Raw genomic sequence first — 12,882 nt, 5'->3', positions numbered from 1 at the left:
CTCCTCCACCCCATCCCTGTTTCTTACCAGACAGTAAGAAATTCAACTTGAGGCAGGCTTTCTAGAGTTAAACACTGAACTATTTCTAATTTTGACCAATTTTTTTAATGTAAATTTGGACCCCAAAACTGGACCCAGCATAGGTTACCAGGGTAGGCACATACTAGAGTTGCGTATTGCCTCCCTGCTTCTGCTCAGAATCTCTTTGCTTAGTTACCCAAGACTTTCACGACCTGCTTAGCCCCTGTGTTTTAAACACCAGTGTGTTTTAGCCACGGGGAGTTCATGTTCAGTTGTCTTACTGTTACCCCTAATTTTTTCACTGCTGCTTTTTCCAAAATGCTGTTTATCTTTTGATGTGACTTCTTCCAAGATGGTGTTCCAGTCAAGTAATCTGTTAAGCTCACCAGGACTGGCTGGTCCTCAGTGTTTCAGTCATTTTTTTGGCAAGCTGTGCTTACCTGTAGGAGATGCCCAGAAGGGCTCCCAGGTGAAGAGGTTAAGGGGGGGGGGAAGCTCATTTGAGTTGGATATTTGAGAGGGGAAGGGAGGGAGAGAGAGATTGTTGGACTTTGCTGACAAAAAAACGTTTATGTAATAAATGCCTCCCAGTCTTTCACTAAAGCAATATATTTACTGTATTGAAAAAGATAATTGTACTGCTGGCACATACGCTTCTCCCCACTTGTAGCAAAGGCCCCGATGAAGGGGAAGACCGAGTCAGAGAGATACGCATAAAGACACCTTAAATAAAAACAGTATTTTGTACCTTTGGTAAGAAAAGCAAGAAGGCTTTCATGGAGACTTTTGTACATGAATGCAACCCCCCACTTAGAATTCTACTGAAGTCTGGCAGGTAGAAACATGAAGATGGTGCTTGCAAAAAATGCAAGTCCTCTTCTCCTGCCTATTTAGCTGAAGCTTTGAAAGATTTTGCAAGTTAAAAAACCAAAACCGAACACCCCCCATGCGCCCCCAAGCAGTGTGACTCATTAACCTGTTGTGAGCTATCTAATGAAGAGTTAATGAATGACCTGATGCTTTTTTTGGCAGAAAAATAAGGCTTATCTGGGACATTGACTTGCTGAACCTCTGTCTAATCTCTATCTTCTAAGACTTTAACATTGTCAGAAGCTGTTACTTATGCAGGTGGGGCGAAGGATGGTGGGACAAGGTAATTACCTTCAGCGGGGCAAACTGCTCTTAGGCTGACAGGCTCTTCGGTTTGGGGCTCAAGGGGCAATATCTTTTAGTAGAGTGGCTGGTACACTTCGTACGATGGATTTACTCTACATGGCTCCCAAAAATGGCATTCAGGTTCTAGCACAGTGAATTAGTTTCCAGACATATTTTTTCCTATAGCTGCTCTTAAGTTTCAGACAGACACACTTTTTTGTTAGGGGCTGAAGACTTTTTAAATATGTAAGGAGGTTTATGCTTCTGTTCTGTTACCTCTGATAATTTTTTCTGTTGTTTGTGACATCTGTACTTAAACATCTTTGAAGCTTTTGCTGTGCAGAGCTTTGCAGACCTAGAATTTTGGAAGTTTTCAAAAGAAGCAAATTTACAGGTTATCTTCTAGTGTGTATTCATTGTGGATGGTTTCAAAGTAACCACATGACTGCCTTTGCACCCAGGTATGTTTAATGCCTTTATCAAGTCCTGTTCTTTCTATATCTTTTCCATACAGAAATCTAGATTTCAGATTACTATCCCAACTCCAGAAATGATACATTTTCTAGTCCTCGTTTATGTTCTTGAAGTATATCTTATTCTTTCTATAGGAAAACTATTCTGCCTAATTTCATAAGTCATAGCATATTCATATTTAACTTTTTTAATACTATGGTCTGTGTTGTCACTCTCCAGGACAGATGAGCTATTGTGAGAAGTTTTCTTAATGAGAAATTACTTTTTAAGGATTCTTTTATGGAAGAAGCATTTTGTGGTGGGTTTACCATTACCTTATTTCCAGTGAACTAACTTGAAAGTGATATAGTATTCTGTTAATTTTAAATGACCTATTATGAATACGTTACTTACTAAAGGAAGCTGTTGTAGATAGTCTAAATGCTTTAGCAGCAATGACACTTGAGCCTTAAATCTTCAGTGCTATTGGAACGCCCCTCGTGTTTTTGTAGAGATGCAGACATCGAGGAATGCAAGAGCAGGTAGGTAGATGATGGTTTTCCAACTTTGATGAACACTGATCTGTAGCATTGTTGGTAGATAAAACTTTTTATCCCACAGCAGACTCCTGATCATGGCTTGCCCCTGTGATTTTCCTGTGTTCGTGATCCTCAGAAACATGGTGCTAACCTTGAAAATACGGCACTATACAGTTACCTTTTTTGTGCTTGTTCTATTGGAACAGAAAATGATCTTGTGCGTATCCACTGAAAATGTGTACAGGAAAGCAAATGCTATGCGTGGGGCTGTTGAGCTTTGTTAGGAGTTTCACCCTTGCAGTCGTAAGGTTCTGCAGTATGAACAGAGCTGCATTAAGGAAAAATCTTGTTTCTCTTTGGGTATAGCTGCTGTGGCTGAAGAGGGTACGGTCCCCAGCCATTTGCTCTGACCTTCTGCCAGAGGTTACCACAGAACATCGCTTCTCAGGTGCTATATTTTGCAGTCTGTTAAGTTGGTTTAAATCCCTTGGGTGTTGTGTGTCACCTATCTTAAAAGGCCAGGCTGCGAACCAGGGGATGGGTCTGTGCACCCACCCCGCTCTACCATGGCTGGTGGAGGGGTGGGAGGGATGTGGAATCGTGTGAAGTCATCACAACCCAAGACCGAGCACAAAGTTACGCTCTTCCTGGGCCGGGAAGAAACGTCTCTGGTTTGGCTGCTTGCTGCTGGTGAGGAGAACTGGTGTTTTTTCAGCAAAGGTGAAATGCTTCCTCAGAGGGGTTCTGCTTGCGCTGTGGGTTCAGCCAGGTACGCGCTTGAAGGCAAGTCAGCGGCAGAAAGCCGGAACGGGTTTCGTGGTAGCGTGGGAAGGGAGAAAAGGCCGCGGCTGGCAGGGCGCAAGGGCTGTGGGCGCAAGCACTTCCCCTGCGCCCTGTGGCAGGCGGCACCCGTGGGTGCTCGGCCTCGCACCGCTTGACCTGAGCGACGGCAGCCGCAACGCTCGCTGCACTTCGGTCTTAAAATGTGTTATTAAAAAGGTTATAAATAGAGTTGCGCGACAACGGGAATCAAAGTGTTTATTGCAGGAGGACAGCCCTCGCTGACGAGCGGCAGCGTCACCAGGCTGTGGAGTGCTCTGGCTGCCCAAGGATAAATTTTAATTGTGTATTTTGCCTCTTGCTCCTTCCTGTAGCCCTGTTTGACCAACAAACAGTAGCACAGGAGTGCAGACGCTGACAGCTGCAAACCTCAGCACTGCTGCCGCACTGCACAGATGATGACGCAAGGGCACTGTGATGTCATGCCCTCCCAGCTGGGTGTGGCGGCCCTGGGCACTGGTGGGAGGCCTGGACGAGGAGGAGAGAGCAAGTACTGGCAGGGATGGAGGAGGAGGGGAGAGGAAGAAGTGTCCTGTAAACTCTTCTTGAACACGAATGGCTTTTGTGGCTCGTGGGATGGTGCTTTTGGTGGGGTTTATCTTTAAAAAAAGGGAATTCCAGGCATGGGTTTGAATTCATATCGTGGTTCCCTAGTCAGCTGGCCGCCGCTGGCCGTGCCTCCTACTGCCTAAAGGTGCAGAGGGGGAGTAAGGGATTTGGTGACTGCAAATGGTAAATGCCCCCTTGAAGTTAAAGGGGTGTTTGGGAAGGGGTGGAGGAGGGTTATTGATGGCATGGCAAGGGATGAACAGCTGCCATCGCGCTGTTGGCGTTAGACACTTTGCGCTGGGGCGGGGTAGACACTCAGCTGAAGGGTTCTGTTTGTACAGATGGGAAACCGTAAGCCAACTTGAGTGGGTGAAGATGCAGTCTTCAAAGATCGGGCTGATTGTTCCACGCGGCCTCAAGACCCTGCTTGAGGGAGTGAGCCGGGCTGTCATAGAAAACAACCCAGATGACATTGCTGAGTTTTTTGCTCTCTATTTCCAAGAGCTTGTCACCTTTCGAAAAGGTTTGTTCCTACCAGTGCTTCCTCTGAAGAGCTGAGCTATTTGAGAGTGCTATCCTACTTCAGCTTAATTTCTGCTTCTGTTTTCAGACCATCCAAATCTGGATCTAACAGAGCTGGTTGAACAGTTTGAGTTCATTAGCGGTAAGATAGTTGCTGTTTGTTCTTTTAAGATATTTTGAGAAAATGTCCAAACCCGAACGGGTGCAAGTAGTTTTTACTTACTATGGGATGCATCCCGTCTGTATCTAGTCATGTGAAAGAGGCACATAGGCTCTGGGCTTTTGAACAGGCAGGCATCTTCAGAAAGCACTTGCTTCTATTTAATGTGGGAAGATCAGTCTCCTGGGATCCTGTCCTTTCTCCTTGAGCATAGAGGAGGGCCTGGATACCTTTGGTCATTTTAATTTTGGGATATTGCAGTGTGATTTATCACTCCCTAAGCAGATAGCAACTTTACACTTATATATTCTTTGCAAATAGATATCATATCTCTTTGTTTATAAAAAGGTGCTTTAGTTCTGCAGGGTGCTGATTCCCTTGGGAAGTGCCAGGAGCTTTCAGCTGCTCCCTGGGTTTGGCTGTGAGGGCTGGAATACATGGTGTCACCTGAAGGTTGTGTGGGAGCATTGATAGCGGTGCATTGTCGAGCCCACAGCCTGTTTGCATCTGCACCACTGGTTTGGGTCTCCATTGTCTGGTTACCATAATATCCCCTTTATTCAAAAAGGCCACCTAAGCTGGGTTCCAAGTAACCCTAGAACTAGCCAGCACTTCAGACAGCCTTGGTCTATAGATTGAGAGCTACACACTAAGGTAATTACAGCAATGAAGAGAAGCCCCAGCTATGAACAGGAAGTGCTGCTATCTTATTCCTAGCTTAGGATCTCCTCTAAAAAAGCCAACTACCACTGATTTCAGCACTTGAAGTAGTTTTCTTCTTGTAAAAATGACTGGTGGATGTTGCAGTGTGACTTAAAATATCACCAAAGGCTGAATTTTGGTGCATTTGCAAATGTTGCATTAATGATCTCACAGCAATTTTTGCATAATCATGGAATCACAGAATGGTTTGGGTTGGAAGGGACCTTTAAAGATCATCTAGTACAACCCCCCTGCCCTGGGCAGGAACATCTTTTACTAGATCAGGTTGCTCAAAGCTGCATCCAATGTGACCTCGAACACTTCCAGGGATGGGGCATCCACTTCTCTGGGCAACCTGCTGGAGGGTATCACCACCCTCATTGTAAAAACACCTCCTGATATCTAATCTAAACCTACCTTCTTTCAGTTTAAAACTGTTGCCCCTTGTCCTGTCAATGCAGGCCTTGGTAAAAAGTCTTTCTCTGTCTTATAAGCCCCCTTTAAGTACTGGAAGGCTGCAGTAAGGTCTCCCCGGAGCCTTCTTTTCTCCGGGCTGAACAACCCCAGCTCTCAGCCTGTCCTCACAGGAGAGGTGTTCCATCCCTCTGATCATTTTTGTGGCCCTCCTCTGGACCCGCTCCAAGAGGCCCATGTCTTCCCTGTGCTGAGGACCCCAGAGCTGGAGGCAGCACTCCAGGTGGGGTCTCACCAGAGCGGAGCAGAGGGGCAGAATCCCCTCCCTCGACCCGCTGGCCACGCTGCTCTGGATGCAGCCCAGGGTACAGCTGGCTTTCTGGGCTGCGAGCGCACGTTGCTGGCTCATGTCCAGCTTTTCATCCACCAGTACCCCCAAGTCCTTCTCTGCAGAGCTGCTCTCAATCCCTTCATCCCCCAGCCTGTATTGATACTGGGGGTTGCCCTGACCCGGGTGCAGGACTTTGCCCTTGGCCTTGCTGAACTTCATGAGGTTCACATGGGCCCACTCCTCAAGCCTGTCCAGGTCCCTCTAGGGCATCAACTGCACCACTCAGCTTGGCGTCACCCGCAAACTTGCTGAGGGTGCACTTGATCCAACTCTCTGCCATTGATGAAGATACTACTTTGCCCGACTGCCATGACTTTTCAAGTATGCTGGAGAGTGGCTGCATAATGCGTAAGTTTTCTGTCTGAATGCCTGTCAGTGGTTTGCTTACATGATTGTGAACTGACCCCTGCATGTTCACCAAGCTCCAATACAGGTCCCTCCTGCACCCTCTCTCCCTGTGTCGCCCATCCCTACCATGTGGTCACATAACCACTTAACCACATGGTTAAGAAAGGGGATGATCAGAGAGGAATTCCTCAGCAAGGTTGAGGAAGGCTTCCTCTGGAGTCTCCCGCCCACACTGCCAGCATGGGTTTTGGGACTGTTTGTGCACCAGTAGGTAGCATCAGTAGGTAGTTAAGCAAGTTTGTGCCCAGTACTGACATTGGATTATAAATGGGTGTGTGTTGGCTTGGGATGGCAGTCAGAATAATATTTTTTTTCAGAGATGATTTAGCTCTGTCATCCTTTGAGCTATGCTTCTCTCATAATTTCTGATCTCATCCAGTCATGACTTCAGGAAACAGCTCAGTGCTGAGCTGTGATGATGTACTGAAGACTCACCTTCTCTTCTGCTACTGTGCTGGTTTTACATATTGGCTAATGCTTGCTAATCACGATAGAAACCAGACCTCTTGGTTTGTTGGTTTTTTCCCAATCCTGAGGGTTTTATTAACCATGTGATGGAACGCTGTTTTGATCCCACGAGTATTCTCTTGTGTTCCTCCCTTGATAACTAATCTAGAAGCCATTTTTCACTCTACCTAAAACCTGTTCATGTCTTTCTTACCCTGTTCTTCACTTTGCTACCTGTCAGTTCAACTAATCAAGACTCCTGAGGAAGCTAAAATGTCACCATCTATGCATCTAAAAAAAACTTGTATGAATCCAGAGTTCTGAGGTATTGCTAAGAGGAGCCATGGTCTTCTAGCTGGCTTATCTGACGTGCTTAATGTAAAAGGGTTAATCTTTTAACCCATAAGTGTAGCAACATTTGTGGGCAGTAGATAAGAATGTAGCCATCACGGCAGGGTCAGGAATACAGTTAAGGCTTCCTAGGTTCCACTGCTCTCTGAATTTTCTTTCCCCTTATTGATAGGCAAGCAGCAAACCCCCTCCTTAAGTTATTCCATCTCCACAACCCAGGAAGCCTCATAAATGTGCTGTAGAGCATCTAATCGAGCTGGTGCTGAAATCACTCTTAATTAAATGGAAACAGTTGCTCATTTATTGCTGTTATGTGCTGTTTACCTTGTAGAAAATGGGAATAAGGGACTGGAAGAGAAGACATCAGAGTACACACATACTTTGTTTTCTGGGGAGCCCAAGCAAAGGGACAAGTGTACTGACACAGAGGAAGACCAGCTCCTTGAAGAACCTGATATTCAATATAGCTCCAAAGTAACTCAACACCCATCAATTGCCAGTTCCATTGCAGAAAGCAAATCCTCCCCTGGATCTGATGGAGCTTCATCCCCTGAGGGACCTGAACTGGTGTACATCCCTGCTAAGCCTGCACAGCTTGCTGCCCATGTGCTAGGTAACACTGATTCTTTTTATTCTGTGAGGGATGTGGCAACCAGCGTGCAGACTCTTCATGAAGACTCTCAGACCTCAGAGAATGAATGTACACCGGTAGAAGGTGCTGCTGAAGATCCTTCTGCTGTCCCAGCAGCTGATGCTTCTGTAGAGGCTGTTACGCCACAACCAGGAGCGTGGAGTCAGTCCTCCATAGCTGGAGAACTAGGGCCCTCAGACAGCCAGGCTGATGTCTCAACAAATGATGTAGATCAAGCTTCCTTGGTCTCTTTGTGGGAAGACCCATCACCATTGCCTCTTTCACTACCACCATCACCTACTCCTAAAGATCCATTGCAGGCTGTGCCTTCCTGCAATGAAGCTGAGGTTACCTCCACCACTGAGGTTGTATCACTGTGTTGGGATGATGAGCTGATTATGGACGCAGGGGTTCTACCTTATGTAGAGCAGTTTCCACAGAAAATAATCATTCCCTTTGTAGACCAAACAGCTTATCTGTTAAAGATTGAGCAGCCTTTAAATGTGGGCCAAGGCTTAAGCGCTACGGCCTCAGGTTCATCTGATGATGATTTAGTGTGCCATCCTGAGAGAACAGAATCTACAGTACAAGTGGAATCAGCTGAACAAGTTTATGTCATGTCAGGTAAGAAAGTTTGGGTCTTTGTGTCATCTTCCTGTTTCAGCTTCCAACTCTACAGCTTCATCAGTGGTCATTAAATGGAAAAGCACCTAGGTCAGTGCAACGCACAGTAGAGATGACTTCTAAGAAACTACTGTACCAACACTGTCTGCTTGGCCCCAGTGCACATGTGTTAGATCTACCTGCCATCTGTTCCAAGGGATGTGGCTAGCTCTGGGCAGGACTCCTGTGGGCAAAAATGCAGGTAAGGGTGATGGGAAGGTGCCAATTGATGCCAAATGGTCTTGCTCAAAACAAGCCGTATTTTCTGAAGTGGGTGTTAGAGACCTAAGATGTAATACATGTGCCCTGTGGCTGAAGAGCCCTATTTTTGATTCTTGGCCCCTGAAAGATCTCCTATTCCAGCACTGACCTAGGAGGTTTTCCATTTAGAAAAAAAATGGTGGTGGTTGCCTGTGCTGTCTTGAGCTTGGTGAGTTTCTGCAGCTAGGCTGAGGGGGCTAAGCACTGGTCATCAGTTCCGCAAACAGCAAGAAAGCTGGTACTCGCCTTTCTTGGTGAGGCCCTCAACAGCTCTCTTCCCTGTGGTGACATGTGCCCAGCTTCTGCCTTGCCCAGCTGGAGAAACCCTCCAGGGTGGAGCTCCCCTGCTCCAAGTCTCCCTGGTACTGCAGAATCTGTCCAAACCCTGTTCCAAGCCCCAGGAGAAGTAGTGCAGCTGTGAGGTCTCAGCAAAGCATTTTGTAGAGGAGAGCTGAGCTTAGGCAGACTTGTAAATTAACATTGTCTCCTTTAAAAAAACCCCAAACATTTAGGGGAGTTTGACAAACTTCAGTTTCAGAAATACCAGACAAATGCTTACCCAGAAGAGCCTCTGCTCTGACCATAAACAGTTTAACTTTTCCTAGGCTGCAGCTGTTTGTCAGCCACATACCAAACAGTGTCTGCTATCCCAGCTCTCTTCTCTAACATGCTTGCTTTTGCCAAGTGTAGGTATGTTTGGTTTAGATGTAAGGATTTACATTATGACTGGAGGTCACTGCTCCTGATACCAGCACTCTTATTTTTATCTTTGTAGCCATGGCATCAAGTGAAGCAGGACAGCCACCACCCCATTCTAATGTGTGGACCCTCTATTGCCTAACTGACTTGAGACAAGGTCAAAAATCACCACCCTCCCTTCCTCCTGCTGGAGCTGGTGTTCCTTATTCCCAGGCAACCCCTAGTCTTTCCAGGGGGAAAGATCAACAATGTGGTCAGCTGTCAAAATTATCTGCCCCAATTTATGTGATGCAAGAAGAAAGCAAGATGGGAAATGCTCCACCTTTCATTTTAGTGGGCTCTAATGTGCAGAACACACAGGACTGGAAACCTATTCCTAGCCATGCTGTCTTTGCACAGCAAGATGCAGGTGCCAAGAGATTCACTACAGTCCCAGTCCCAGTCGCCAGGCCAGCTGATGAGGAAACAGCTTTGGCAAGCCCAAATTCTAATTCTGCAGAGGAAACTGAGGCTAAGCTGCACACACCCAATGTTTTCTTAGTTGCCATCCCTCTGGATGATGTGATGTCTGCAAAGAAAGGCCCACCCGCTGGTGATAAGCTCACAGGTATAAATGCTCTTGCAGAAAGTTAGGGTACTGCAGGATAGATTACCATTACATCATGCCCCATTCCCAGAGCAGGGTTATGAATAAGTGAGCTTGCTTCTTGCATGGGTCTTGCATAGGGACATGCCAGTGTTTGGATTTTACTACTAAAAGCTTAATTTAACCCTTTTCAAAATAAAAAAAAGGTTTAAGACCAGTGGTTAAACTACTCCTCATGCATAACAGACCCAATGCCTTCCTCTGCTTGTTACACTTGCAATGAGTAGTACTAGTCTTGCTCTGGTTTTAGTCTAAAGTAACCAAGTTTCTAATCTCACATTTATACACATCTTTATGCCTGCAGCCTGAACTTTTAGCATTTTTGTAATATTCAGAATGTGGCAAAATACCTCATATTAGAGTGCATTTAGGTAGCAATCAATCAGAGTAGTTCTTGCTGCACGCTTTCAACTGAGTTCATGTTATTTTTTAAACAGGTTGAAAAGAGAGACTGTGTGGAGTTCAGGAAGAGTTCAGGAGGAACAGAGATTACATTGTAATAAATCAAGTAAAACATAATGCAAATGCTCAAAAAAAGCCAGCAATTAGAACTGCATTCCCAAGCATTTTATACTTTCCTAGCACAGCACATCATCCTGAATGTTAACTTTCTGTGAATTCTGACCACAGAGACACATCTGCTGCAGCTGTGAGTGGCCCAGCTTCTTCACTGTGCTGACATGGTGTATGCATAAGCCCCAACGATACTGACAGATTACATACAGAGCCAAAGTTAGTTCAGCGTAACCAGGTATAGTCCATACTGCTGGGGTTACACTCCAGGAAGGAATTGTACACGTGTCAAGAGCAAGAGGACAGTCATACTTTCACCTTGAGGGAGTTATTCTCACACATTGTCAATTCACTCAAACTACAGGTTTATCAAGGAGGACAGCTGAAGTTATGCTTCAAGGAAGGGGTTAAGAAAAAGTACGTCTATTTTGCTTTAGAGGTTTCACAACTACAGCTATGGTCACTTAAATATGCCAGACTCTTGAAGTATATGACTAGGTCTAGAAAAAAAAAACCAACTGTTATGAAACAAGTCACTTAAAACAAAAGTTGATGTGTAGAGGTTTCCCCCTCTTGAACCTGGGTGGGCAGGCAGGAACTAAATGTTTTGTTTTTCCTAGCACTGAGTGTTCAGTGCTGTGTGACCTGCTGAAGCACTGACCCAACAGCTAGACTGTTTCTACAGATCTCAGACTCACACCTGAAGTTGCACAGGAATTAAGACAGACTTCAAGAAATGCTGGCTAGAGTAGAGGCTTGAGTGCAGAGATGAGACTTCCAAGAGACAAGTGCAGATACTGAACTTCTGCACCTACAGCTCACTGTGAGAACTGGGCCCTCACATGAAAGGCTGCCAAAGAAAAGGCTTTCTCTTATCTAGGCAAATATGTCTCAGCGTCACTACCTGGATAATTCTAGTAGTGCATAGAATAAAAATAGAAAGCATCTCATTCCCCTATTAATGGTTTCAGTAGTCCACCCTCAAGGCTAGAGCTGCAGCCTCACTGCACATTCAAGGAGGAAGCTCTCAGGTCCCCAGCCATCCCCACTCTCCCATAAGCAGACTCTTCCTGCTTAGGGGAAAAGAAGTCCCTGAAGCACAGGTTCGCACACTACAACTTAATTGCAGCAGCTTTTGGAGTAGGCTTGCTCAGAAAGGGTCAGCACTGCCAAACACCACTCACTTTAGACTACATGCAAGAAGTTTTGAAGCCTTTATTTAGTAGCAATTAAATTATTCAATTAACACTAACCTCCAGACAGCAGTTAAAATATTGTACAAAGAGCAGCTTGCCCTCTAGAAGCTCTGTACACAGTTCAATATAAACTTACACTTTAAGATTGAATGCACCCCACTGAAAAGGGGTAAAAGCAGCTGTGCACAGGAAGCCTCACTGAGGTGCTGTACTATCTTTGAAATGCACAAGACTTCCTCCTAGGGAGTTTGCACAGTGCAGACACAGGTCCTTTGCCTCCCACCACATTCCACCAGGTCCTGGACTGATTAGGTTCTTGCCTCTTTGCAGTGGCGCTGGGCACCAGAACTTCTAGTGCATGGAACAGATTCTTTTAAAACCTGTTACTAGTGTGCAGTTCAAATCTGTAGATGTTTAAATGGCTCTTAATTCCTTAAACCATAAGGTTGGTAGCAAAACAGGAGAGCAAAATTCAAAACACACTGCACAAAACATTGAATAAATACCTCTGAGTAATGTCACCAGCTTAAACAACTGCATTAATGCTCCAGAGATGGGAACACTTCTGGAATCTCCAACCAGAGCTCAGGAATCAAGGGAGTTACTTTAGTAAAAGAAAAGTCACTTTATGAAAAATTACATCTTTCTTTACAAAAGTGACACACCCTTCTTCATTTAAGAACAGAATATTGCAATTACTGTGTGTGCTTTTAAACATTCCCATGTCACAATAAATAAAACCAGTTTTACTTGGGCCAATGATAGCTATGAAAGAAAGTATTCACAGAACAGCTGAAGGTGTTCTATTCCTCATACACCACAACCTAATATAGGTGTATCCAGCAAACAGGGCAGCTCAAAACCATGGCGACTTACTTTGTCCACACAGGACACACCATCACCCAGAAAAATTACTCCCCTACCTATGGGACTGAAGATCATGTACCACCAGATTTACTGTGGAGATGCTTAATATTCTGTTTGATAACATGTCAGTTTCTTCAGGAGATAAGTAAAATGAGGGAAAACATTAAAACAGATTAAGACTTATTTGTATGAGTCACAGGCTCCTTATTGCATTTTAATAAATATCAGGCAAGTTAAAGTAGTTTCTGTCCCAGTAGTTGCCAGAATAAAGCCAGTCCTGTGTACCAGTATAGGGATTGGGGCCTTGGTGGAACCATCTGCAAGGAAACATATCGCATGTTAGTGAAGCTATTAACATACACTTTTATGGAAGTTCAGAACTGCTTTGCTGCCTCTTCAGCAGTTTACTGTTCAAAGTAATTACTGTGATTGCAGGAGCCCTCTTGGTTTTAAA

The 12,882-nt window shown here is 45.1% G+C and overlaps 2 protein-coding genes across 5 annotated transcripts in view; one reads left to right on the top strand and one right to left on the bottom strand.

The window, feature by feature from the left end:
- Window positions 1-12,882, bottom strand: part of OSBPL1A (oxysterol binding protein like 1A) — a 118,026-nt gene that overhangs the window by 27,501 nt on the left and 77,643 nt on the right. For 3 of the 4 annotated variants that reach the window (XM_041123148.1, XM_030012348.2, XM_030012349.2), the window contains one exon: window positions 11,567-12,745. The exons of the other annotated variant lie outside the window; for it this stretch is intronic. In XM_041123148.1, coding sequence (XP_040979082.1) covers window positions 12,643-12,745 — 103 coding nt within the window. In that variant the 3' untranslated portion in view covers window positions 11,567-12,642. Of the gene's footprint in view, window positions 1-11,566; window positions 12,746-12,882 lie in introns of those variants that run through there. 4 annotated transcript variants of the gene reach the window in all.
- On the top strand, window positions 1,318-10,384 carry CABYR (calcium binding tyrosine phosphorylation regulated). The gene is made up of 6 exons (XM_030011149.2): window positions 1,318-2,937; window positions 3,899-4,080; window positions 4,168-4,221; window positions 7,284-8,207; window positions 9,283-9,813; window positions 10,290-10,384. Exons 1-6 carry the CDS (start codon window positions 2,735-2,737, stop codon window positions 10,292-10,294), a joined length of 1,899 nt encoding a protein of 632 aa, XP_029867009.2. The 5' UTR covers window positions 1,318-2,734; the 3' UTR covers window positions 10,295-10,384.

Source organism: Aquila chrysaetos, chromosome 4 (genome assembly GCF_900496995.4).
Source record: "Aquila chrysaetos chrysaetos chromosome 4, bAquChr1.4, whole genome shotgun sequence".
NCBI lineage: Eukaryota > Metazoa > Chordata > Aves > Accipitriformes > Accipitridae > Aquila > Aquila chrysaetos.
Note: the sequence above shows the minus strand (reverse complement) of the source record. Positions and strands in the feature narration are given on the sequence as shown.